The 12,593-nt window shown below is 34.2% G+C and overlaps 1 protein-coding gene across 1 annotated transcript; it reads left to right on the forward strand.

Annotated features, from left to right (window-relative positions):
• The first annotated feature begins 273 nt into the window (after positions 1 to 273).
• On the forward strand, positions 274 to 11,772 carry LOC147068718 (uncharacterized). The gene is made up of 3 exons (XM_085951863.1): positions 274 to 486; positions 786 to 944; positions 11,674 to 11,772. Exons 1-3 carry the CDS (start codon positions 340 to 342, stop codon positions 11,701 to 11,703), a joined length of 336 nt encoding a protein of 111 aa, XP_085807989.1. The 5' UTR covers positions 274 to 339; the 3' UTR covers positions 11,704 to 11,772.
• Positions 11,773 to 12,593: the final 821 nt, after the last annotated feature.

Consider the following 12,593-nt stretch of genomic DNA (forward strand, 5'->3'; position numbering starts at 1 on the left):
TATCAAGCTTATGATTTTTAATATGTGGCGACACACAATATTTTATTTTATATTTTATTGCCATCTGGTTGCGATCGACGAAAGTTTTTAGTAACACATTTTTAGAAATTCATGGTAGATGCCTGTAGATGCCTTTAGATGGCGTTGAAGTCACATTTGATCGTAAATTGAGGCAAAGAATTCGCCTTTGTATCACCGAGTCAAGTTAGTGTTTGTATCTATTATAAATTAATATTAGTTTCTACGGTAAACACTTCTCAGTATTGTGGCAACACTTTTCGAACATTAACCTGATTGTATCCTGTCTGTCACGTTGTTCCTGCCATATTGACACTTAACATGGATGTAAAGCAAGAATGTGATGGAGAACACTCCGATATAGAAGGCAAGCCTTTGTTTAACACGCTGACTAGCCATCCAAATAACCCGGACCCTCGCATTCATGTAACGCAAGAGAATGCGGACGTTTCAAGTTGCAATTTCGAGGTTAGTTTTTAGAAAGTGAAATCTTTTACAATCAATTTAGATTGAGAATAACAACGATTAGTTTAATATTATAAACTGTGGCTTTTTAACAGTAGGAACATAAGATGACCTTAAACTTTATTTAAAAAAATTACATGTTTATACAATTTGACAGCTACGATACATTTGTGATATTATAGGTTAGGTTTGTTTATCTACTAATTCTTGTTAAATATAAATATTATACGATGTTATATGGTGATTACGAGACCCGAAACTGTTTTCACCGTGTTTACAAAATGTAATAATGCTTCTTTCAGTACCTTAATATGGCGGACCTCTCTAATATAAAATCTGAGACAGATGATCAACCAGCTGTCGTCAAGCGCCAGATAATTGAAGATATAACACACCCATTATATGATGATGAATACCCTCAACCGGGTTGTTCTAATTCAGATTACAGGCCAATACAACAGGTACGTTCAATTGTACGTAGTGATAAATCCAATGTTCCGGTCTAGCTCAGACAAAGTTCAATTCGAACCCTGGTATCACAATTTTTTGTTAGTAACTGGTAAACTGTCACTTTTTATTCTTAGTATGGTTTTTTTTAGGATTTGGGCTGGGTAAAATAACGCACCGGAATTAGTTTTATAACGGCAGGGTATATTTACGTCGATGTCATATAATTATTACATAGTTTTATAATTTGTTTTACGGACACAATATGTTTTTTTTAAAGAATTATTATAGGTTATTCGTAACACACAATTTATAATCGCAATGGATTCCAAAATATTTATATCCCCGAGCTGGTTACTTATAATATACAATAGCCGCGAAATGCTATCGACACGCGATCTTTTTTTAATAATTTATGTTACCGAGGACAAAAATGCGTGTCCCGTGTATTACTCTTTTCGTCATACTAACGCCATCTTGAAATTATTTCCTAACGGTTTTTTTTCTTGGGCGACGTTGCATATCTCCAACGGTCAAAGACAATGTTGCCGGCCGACTTTTAACATTATTTTCTATTTCGGAATCAACGCTTTTAAATTGTTTACATTTATTTAGTACGGCACACTTACGCGTTATTACAACGTAGTGTCCGTACTGCGGATTTTTTTATAGATCTTAATTTTACATATCTTATGATTTAGTTATGACGTAATACTCTTTTTCTTCTCCTAGCACTACCTAACATTCCTCTCTTTCATTCACAATACAAGTTATTTTTCCCATTCATTCTTTATACATGGTATTGCAATTTATTGGCGTTTTATCTACACATTCTACTGACATGTTTCATACATTATTGTTAGCGACAGTTGGTCACTTTTTATACTGTTTACGGGGTGAAGCCCAATTTCATTCGTCGTCTCGCATGCTTTCTTACTTATTCACACCTGGTCTTCCACGAACCGTGTCCTCAGTCTCAAAGACACGGGCCGTGGGACTTATTTCTGGAAAGAAACGTCCCTGTTGGTGATCAAGGGTGCGGCTCGGTGCAGTTTATTTGACTACGAGGCCAAGGGCGTGTTCAGGCTACTCTACACCCATAGAAGGTACTCCAGGTATAAGACCCGAAGTCCGAGGTGGTGACAATTCGACCCCTCTGGATTTCGGCGTGAATATAATCCTTGGTCTCAAATAGGCCGCCGTTCCCACCACTTGGCCAACCGTTGGGTATATGAGTATCGTATACAGTGTTTAGTTTTACATTTATTTTAATTATTTCTAGTTCAATAATGACTCATATATTCCAGCCTCGGAATGTTTACTTTAATCAGGTTTCTATTATTTCTATTCAGTATTCTACAAGTTATTTCGTCAATAGACTTCTCCAGAATCAGAGTGTCTAAGGTCTAGGCGTTCGTTCTAGAGGGTGACACGATCGGGGCTATGACTCGCCACATCCAACCTATTTAGAACGTGAGTCGCGAATCTCAGGAACCGAAAAGGGAGGCAGACGTCATCTCGGCTTGTAATCAAGCATCACTCCTAAAGGACCGATGTAGACACCAGCATGCGCCTTTTTAGTCCGCCCAGTCGAGGAGAGGGTTATTACCAATGCATTGGTCGCAATCCATGGGTTTAGACGGGACTTCCAGTTCGCTCGGGTGACGATACATATACATGTATTCGTTTACATATTTATATATTTCCGGATCTACTAAAGATCTAGCAAATACAACAGAGAAATTCAAATCGAAACTTAATTCTCAGGTAAGCTATCAGGGTGTCGGATTATATGTTTTATTAAGCCATATCGTGTGATCAGTCGACTCGTCTGGTCGATTGGTCCGTACTTCTTTAAAAACGATGCTGGCCAGAACGTTACAGTCAATGGTGACCGCAATAGAGCCATGATTACTGACTTTTTCGTTCATCAATTGAACAACCATGATGTGCAGGAGCTGTGGTTTCAACACGACGGCGCAACATGTTACACAGCTCGTGCCACAATTGATTTATTGAAGGAAACGTTTGGTAACCGCATAGTTTCACGTTTCGGACCCGTGAATTGGCCTCCAAGATCGTGCGATTTAACGCCGCTTGACTATTTTCTGTGGAGATATGTGAAGTCGCTAGTCTACGCCGATAAGCCCGAAACGATTGACCACTTGTAGGACAACATTCGCCGCGTGATTGCCGATATACGGCCACAAATGTTGGAAAAAGTCATCGAAAATTGGACCTCCAGATTAGACTACGTCCGAGCCAGCCATGGCGGTCATATGCCAGAAGTCTTATTTAAATTATAATTTCAGAAGAGCATCTTTCGAATAAAGTAAATTTCATGTCAATATAAAAAGTCATCTTTGTTTTATTCCATTTCAAAGTTCTATACCTCTAAAAAAAACACCCTTTATAACCGACTCGCCCTCCCGTTCATAGACTTAACTCAAGTTGAAGACCTCTATTTTGCGAATAGTCCCATTAACTCTAATATTTTTCACCAGCAACTGCTCGGCCAATCTGACACTGTTATAAACTGCCCAGGTGCTGGAGTATATTCTGCTGTTGACCACGATTCAGTCACACGAGCACTACGCCTTGCATGTCCTCCTCGCCTGCCTTAGGGACGACGTCACCACTAGAACGACCTCACCTACTTCTGCTAACATGCCATTCACTCGCTTAACCTCCGTTTTCTGACCGAGATGGACCAGAAAGTGGGTCCACGAGCGTGTCGACTCCTGAGTCCATACGAATGCGCAATCCTACTGTTCCAAAGACCTCCATTTCAGCGTGAAAACAGGCTGGAATCAAAACAATATTCCACTTTAGTAAACAGATTTTAATTCTCGGGGAACACGTGACATTGTCAAAACGTTCGATTATTAATTATTAATAATATTGGAGGAAAATCGTTGGTTTCTGACAGCTGTAAACAAAAAACAAATCGTCATTCGTAAACATATTTTAGATGTTGGAAAAATACGTGAGAATAAGTAAATACTTATTTGTTTGTACTTACATAATTGTATCAAATAGTTACAATAGTTCAATATTCTAGGCATATAAAATAATATATATTGGCACATAATGATGTAATTGGCAAATAATGAGAACTTTCAAACATTGCAATCGGATACCTATTTTGACAGTTATCTGACGGGAATGGAAAACCATGTAAAATGAATTTAAATAACCACCAATAACATATGAAATATCATAGATAAATTATAATTATTTGGTGAATATATTTTTACTTTGTGACGTATCAGATATCGGAAGCAAATCAATCGGTTTAGAACAGTTGTAAACAACAAAGAATTCGCCATTTTACAGGCGTATGCATATAACAGCAAACTGCATTCAAGCTATTTACTGCAAATTTGCATGCATAAACCTAAATGTATCTGACGGATAGTGACGTCACGTCGCCGACGTAATACGCGTCATGCCATGGATAATGTTACCTATTTTTAAATTTAAATTTCCCGAAAATTAATTTAAAATTTTGAAATTGTGAATCGGTGTAAAAATGTGCAAACGGTACCATATAAATTTAATAATTATAAATAAATAATTATCATGAACTTTAAATTATTTATTTGTTACAAAATCATATTTATTTTTTACTTCATAATGCACGAAATGATCAAAGTATACCCAGTAAATATTTCCATAATATGGCAATACAGCTTCACGGATCATTGTCAATATTATATTTACAAACACCTCCATTGAACCACGATCTCGATCATTTTTGCAAGCTTAGCATCATTTTTATTTTCATTTTTTAGCATCATCATGAATCCTATTGTGGCACAACGACGACGGGCAGTTAACTTCACGCAAGATGAAAAGGAATTATTAGTTAGCTGTGCCGATAGGGAAACATTGATAATCTCTGATGTATCTTTTTTGCAGTCGCAAGCGTCTCCTCCTTTCTGTTTCACACACATTTTCGCAATAATTTATAAAACCTACGAAGGTTTCAAGCCTCCTACTAAACGTTTGTTGTGATGAAGTCATTGTGTATTAAAGTGACACTGACAGCTCACGCAGATCGCCGCCATTTTAAGTTTGGTGCGCATTCCTGTGCGCATCTCGTGACGTATGCATTTTTTATAGTTTCCTTAATCGGCCGATAAACGGCTTACTACGTTGAACGCAGTTCAAATGTATATGAATACGGCAGTTAGTCAACAAATTTTGAATGTTCAAAAAACACGTGGAATAACTAAATACTCATTCAAACACATATACTTTTATGGAATATTCATAATACTTCAATACTCTAGGTTTATAAACTAATATATCGGCACATTAAGCTGATGTTGAACTTTAATCGTTTGTAATATCTCTTCGAAATTGTTGTTGACTGTTCACCAATAATCTCTTTTTCGACTACCATATTCATTAGTTATATGTTGCATGATCAATTATAATAAAAACGTTTTAAGGAAACAAGGCGAGTACACGCTCTTACCATTGCATTTGGGGTAAGAGCATCTAGTTAAATTATTTCTCATAATTATTACCAGTCGAAAAATATATCAACCTCAGGATAATAATAGATTTTAAGTGCAACATTTTGATTGTTTATGGTAGTAAATTTCCTAAGGGAACAGAAGATATTAAATAAAATCAAAAAAGTTGGGTAAGTGCGGCATATGTAGCACTAGGAATGTAACTGTGGTAAAATAAAATAGATAACTCGTTATTTTTTAAATATTTTATTTGCTGAATAATTTGAGATGTAGGTACAATGTAAAATTTCTTTTAGTTGACTCACTGGTGGAATCTAATGGAATATCAGCATTCCACATTTCATTAGTCATTACAACCCCTTCCTCCATTTGAAAATCGTCAAGCAAATTGTTCTAATAATCTTCTTCGAATATAAGACCTTTACCTATAAAAATCGACAACATTGTTCTCTTCGGAAGAGGATTTCCATTCAGACTCACTCTCGTTCACTGAGTCCACTGGTTGTAACTGTTTTTTTTTTTAATTTCTAAAAATAGTTTTTTGTAAAAACTTTTTTTTTGTTTGAATTTTTGTCTATCTTCTTAAACTGTTTTTTGGTTAAGGCTATACCTCAGTTGAGGCACGGTCTAAAAAGATCGTGGCTAGGCGATGCGCGGATTGCGGTTCGCGGGTGCTAATGACGCATGCCAAATGAAATATAATTTGTCATATAAATCCAAAATGCGTCCTTTAATGTTCTATTTATTGTTCTATTAGTAACAATAATAATATATTCATTCACATGTTTTCTTTTTAAAGTAAATGGGTAACGTTTTTAGTCATCTTAACCCATCGCGCCCTATCATCGCCAATTTGTCGCCGGTGTTACAGGATGCAGGACATGATGAAAATCAAAAAAAAAATAATCATATTTTGAATTTTTTTAAAGTTGAAATTACTTAATAATAAAATATGTAGCTATCATTTTATGATGTTGGTTATATACAGTCCAATATATTTTTTTAGAAATATTTGATTTATAAAATCTATTTTTATTTAAATTTGTCAAAATAATGATCAGTTCGCTAGGTATGAGGTGTTTGAGACAGTAAAAAATGTAAAATGGCCCTCATCTTCTAAATATCTTGAAGAGTATTATATTTAGCTCCAGTTTTAGTATATCTTCCTTTTATTATTTACTTTTATCATGGACTTTTTATCTATGTTATTTTGTATAAAAAAACCCAAAAAACTATATTTGACATGTTATTTTCATTCCACTGATACACAAAGTTTACTTAAAATGTAAATACTTAATAGAAAAATTTAAAACCTATAAATATTTAAATTATTTATTTGAATTGAATGAATAATACACGAGTTATATCAATTTTAGTAATCAGTGTGCCTTTTTAAGTGATCCTGAAAAATTAATTCTGTTTAACACGATTTATGAATTAATACCCCCGTCGCCATCACGAAACAAATTGACGTGTTTCCAGCTCGACGTTATCTCTCCGAATGGCAGCGATTCCAAAATTTCGTCGCGCCTATAGTTGAAAATTATTTGCTGTTTTACTGATGAATCACCTTAACGGATGTTTTTAGACGGGTCAAAAAATCGTCATAGGTAATTATTACTTCTGCTGCTTGATTTTTTAAATTTTATAGGATCCTCCCTTTTCATCCGCAAAAAACCGTTTTTTTATATCAGTAGTTCCTACTGGCGGTTTAATTATTTGACAATACAAAATTTTTATTCGCTTAGTAGATTTCACTGGTGTCATTCATTCATTAGAAGTAGAAGGTGCTTGAATAAATGTGTTATTTTACTCGCCAAATATTGAAGAATCTGTTGATTTTTGATGTATTAATTCATCCAAAGATTGTGTCATTGCAAATGATCCCTGATCAATACAGTCCTCATAATATTTTTCCTGTCAATCATGGGGTCAAACTTGTCTTAGCCTATAACATTTCGATGAAATGGCTGAATCCTCCTTTTTTAAATCCGTTTTTTATTATTTGGTAGTCAAATTTTTTCTAGTTTCTGCGATTATATTGAAAATTCATTTTTGGACAGTTTTGAGCCTACGTGAAGTCTTTGCCATTTCACCAATGATTCATCGCAAGCATCTTTCAGGAGGAAATTTTAAAATTGTGACATTATTTTTTCTTGCTTCTTCTATTAAGTTGTCAGTCAAGTGTGACGTATGACCTCATAAATCAATAATACAGTCAAAGATGCTCCTATTTCTGTAAGAAAAGAAGTTTTTTCGCTCTACTGAAAAATTAACATTTTAGATTTGGTGTGTTATTCCATGAAGTATTTGGTCATGTCGATATGTAATATGCACAGCGCGGTAGGTATTTAATCTGCGGCCTTATATTTTAAGTACTGTACTGTGTGAATCTAGAGGTTGTATTAAAAAATGTTTAGGTACCTACCATAAATTACAAATTCAATACATTTTTTATTGCAAGGAACATCACTAGCCAAAAACTTGTCCATACAAAAAATAGAGTATATGGGGTAAGAGCATCTGACGCTCTTACCCCATGCTATATCTTTGGTGGGGTGAGTGTATCTAGTTCAAAAAAACATAATCATTTGCATTAATCATAAATCTTACAGTCGGAACACAAATCACAATTCAAAACAAAGGTACACACTAAATATCTCCTTCTTAGCACGAAATATTGTTGACATACAGATAGATTGAAAAAAACACGTCCCTTGTTTTTTGACATCAAACAAGAATGTCAAACTCTTAGTTGTCATAGTGGATACATCAAACATTATTATGCTGCCATCTTTGGGTGTTGGCATACATTTATGGATGTGTAATAAATTCCTATCGACGGCAGTAATTACATTCATTGCAGTAAAAAGTTATTTAATCTATATGCTCTTCCCCACGTAGATGCACTTACCCTAACTCACCTACCTAACCAGTGACGTCCCGTGGGGGTAAGCAGATTGAGCGTCGCTTGGGGGCGGCAGTCACTCGAAGGGCGGCAAATCAAGGAGAATCATTTGGTACTTATATATAGACATAACTACCTAAACTTACTAACAATGAGATTATCTTTCCATTCAAAATTTCAGCTCATTGGTTGGAAACAAAATGTATTAATTAGCATAAAAGGTTTAACGGGACTGTAACTTTTTTATCGGGTTCACAATATCTAATTTACTTCCGTTGCTATTCGGCATCCTTGGTGACCGTAACCGACACGTGGATATTTGCGAATACACATATTTTAGATATTAGAGTCATGAAAAGATGATAAAAATACTGTATAAAAAAATGGGGCGACATTTTGGCTCTGCCTAGGGGCGGCATTTTATCTAGGGACGTCACTGTACCTAACTACCCTAACTTACCATAAACCATCAATAAACATTTAAAATATCATAGATAAATTATTTCTCTTTCCTTATTGAATCCCTTTTTTGCTTATTTCTGTAATTTTCGTCCTCAAAATCAGTATACAACTCCGTAAAGTCACACGACGTAATGATCAAATATGGCGTCTCACAAAAATAAAATTGTGACTTGTGTTTAATAATATCACAGAAGGTAAATAGATATCGATGATTTATCTATACCAGTCGGTACTGAATTTTATAATCTTACAGGTATTTGTCAAAAGCTTTCGTAGAAAATACATAGATGTCACTGTAAACATATTTATTTAAAAACGCGCCAAAACGAGAATTCGCGTGCGCGGTACTCAACGTAATAATCAACGTAAATATCACGAGAATTCACTTACCACATTTAAATAACATGCTTATTATATTATCTAATAGCCACCTGATGGGAAACGCACCAGTTGCATTGGACGCAGTGACGTCCCTAAACAAAATGCCGCCCCATTTTTTTATACAGTATTTTTTATCATCCTTTCATGACTCCTATCTAAGAAATGTGTTGTATGGATACATTACTAACAAAATATTATATACCACCAAATCTAATTTAAATGCAATCTCGACTTCAATAGACAGTATTGCGAGTTTACGGTTTTAAAACTCTTGACAACTTTTAAAACTCGCGAGTGACCGGCAAAAATATTTGGATTAATCAATCAAGTAAGCACGTACCTACCTATAATTCAAATATAGTTCGCGAATCTGCGCGTGTCATTGCTGGTCATCAAGGACGTGACGTCCAACGACAACGGAAGTAAACTAGACATCGCGAACCTGACAAAAAATAACAGTCTGTTAAACCTTATTATATGTTTATTAATACAATTTATTCCCAAGCAATGAGCTGATTTTTTAATGCAAAGATATTTACGTTATTACTAAGTTTGGGTACCTATTTCTATATATACCTAATGATTCTCCTCGATTTGCCACCCTTCGAATAACAGCCCTTCCCAAGCGACGCTCAATCTGCCTACCCCCATGGAACGTCACTGGTTGGACGCAGCGAATGAGTTTTAACCTAGGTTCTGCGTGGAGTGATCGATCTGTAATGTTATTATGACCTGCCAAGCTTCAGAATATGTTATACCCATCAAAGCCGATGGAATACCTAGCCAACTTTATAATTCGATAAGGCCTAATCGGGACACATGGACTTAATGGGACTTGAAATACTCACGGGTGTGGAGTAACAGGCAACCGTTTAAGAGTGTCGAAGAATATGGGATAATAAACAATTTCTTTTATTCAACGAATAAGACACAAGATTTGAGAATGTAAAATTTTAAAATATAGAATACATTACAATATTATTGTATTGAACATACCTACATAATTTAAAAACAAATCATGCAATAAAAATCATATTACAACTACAAAATATTTTTTTCCGAGAAAATCAGAGAAAAAAATCAAACAAAATAATAGAATGCCTTCTTTCTGTTTCGTTTTAGATCTGTATTTTCCTAGTTGGCATATTTTTTTCATTTTATTATTGTACATACTGTTAATGTTTTCAATGCGTGCCAGTTATTTTATAATTTATTAAGGTAAATGCACCACTCACGAAAAGGTACATAGCGCATAAAGACGAACCTTTCAATTTGAGAAAAAATCAACGATTCACTTTGTGTTTCAATTAGGTACCTAATCATACGTATCCAACAATCACAGGAAAGAATAATATTAAGTTTATAGAATATATTATGTTATGATTTGGGCAAATTAAGCGCCGAGTTCGTTTGGCACACATAATACCGTCAAACGGGGTTATTTCGCCTAGTTTTCTACGGCGTGTTGTTAATTTGTATTTTATGTTTTTTTTAAAGTACGTATCCATTGTTATGTGGTTTTTATGGTTAAATATACTTAACTGCAATTATTAAAAATAGCTAATATTATTTATCTACATTCTAATACATTGATTTTACTGATACAAATATATGGGCGAAATTACTCTGACTCGGGGGTTATTCCGCCTATCGTTGAAAAAGTCCGTCTAAGTCATTATCGTTACGATAGTTACGAGGGAACAACAGTGTAGTAGAATAATACTCATAACATGAGCTGCAAACATGTTCATACCATAACCAATCTACATTCTTCTTTTTGTATGTTTTTCCATCGTCAAAATTTTCTAGGCGGAATCATCATTGTTTCACTGATACGTGCATACATTTTGTAGATTGAACTTAGGGTTGTGCAAAAAATATAATTAATTATTTTTTGTACATAAACTATGTTCATAATATTATATGTTCTAACAAATTAACGTGCATATTTATTAGGTTGGAATATAATGTATGAGACTATGGTTTTTTATGCTTATTTTTGTTTTTTTGAAACAATAATTAAGTATAACAAAAGTATCTTTGTAACTGAATACAAAAACTGATTTAAGGAAGCCTCTTACATCTATTGACAAAATAGTATAATTATTATGCTTATGTGTATTTTTATATTTTAGAACTATTTACATAATTTTATAAGACGCTAATATCAATTTCATCATGCTTCTATCAAATTGGTTCATTAACGAACAAATAATAATAATCGTGTTGTACTTAATACCTATTTTGGCGTACTACTAATAAATAATAGACAATAAAAAATAATACTTTTAAAAAGTGTTTTGAAAACCCTACCCCAGGCGGAATAACCCATAAAACTTCATGTCGGTCTTCGGTACAAGTCCGCCTGGCGTATTTTAAGTCTTTAAAATTCAATTTATATACATATAGCTATGCATTCTAATTGCTAACATATAATGGAATGGAGGGTAAAAATATCAATATCGTACGTTTTGTATTTCTGGTAAATAAATGATGATTTTTCGACAGTTGACGGAACTGCATATGCACACACAGTGACGTCCCGTGGGGGTAGGCAGATTGAGCGTCGCTTGGGGGCGGCAGATACTCGAAGGGCGGCAAATCGAAGAGAATCATTTGGTATTATATAGAAATAGCTACCTAAACTTAGTTATTATTACCAGAGCGTTGGAGATGTTTTGTTCCGGATGGTTTTTTATTATTATTACCCAGTAGGTACTCGCAGCGATTTTAGTATGATGTCGCCACGCTCCGCTAGTGATTTTTTTATTTTATTTTTGACTGCTCAGTTTCGAATACAAATGCTAATAAACTTGGCGCCTAGACACATTATGAAGATTTTTATAAATGTAAACACCACAAACGAATAATAAATCAGTCATAATAATATAATGTCATTTACTCAGATTAAAAAGTTCCTTTCATAACTGTGGTAGGTATACTGCGCAAAAGCCAATAATTATGTCGCACCATAGTTATTAAAAGAAAATAATATTATATATTTCAACGTTGGTAACGAAACAAGGAGAATTTATGGTAGAGATTTATGGGTAGGTACGAGTACATACCGTATTTTTTAATTTATGCAAATATTTTTGCAGTCACTCGCGAGATTTAAAAGTTGCCGGATGTACCTATTGCAAATAGATACATATTCATAATGATTATTAATCCTTATTGACATTTGACATAATCAATTAGTATTCGTGCATATAATAGGTATTAACGTTAAGTACCAGCTAATTGTAATAAAAATGTACACTAGTAGGTATCTACCTAGATTATATCATATGTATCGTGCTGTGAATACAATACTGTGCAATACCTTCTTTTAAGTCGTTTTTTTTGTAAACATATTTTTTGCTGATAATAGTGTGGATTTGTAGTTTATTTCAATCATCAACGATTGAATGTTGAGACTATTAATT

This window comes from Rhyacophila brunnea, unplaced genomic scaffold (assembly GCF_057557595.1).
Source record: "Rhyacophila brunnea isolate RB1 unplaced genomic scaffold, BYU_Rbru_1.0 scaffold_259, whole genome shotgun sequence".
Taxonomy (NCBI): Eukaryota; Metazoa; Arthropoda; class Insecta; order Trichoptera; family Rhyacophilidae; genus Rhyacophila; species Rhyacophila brunnea.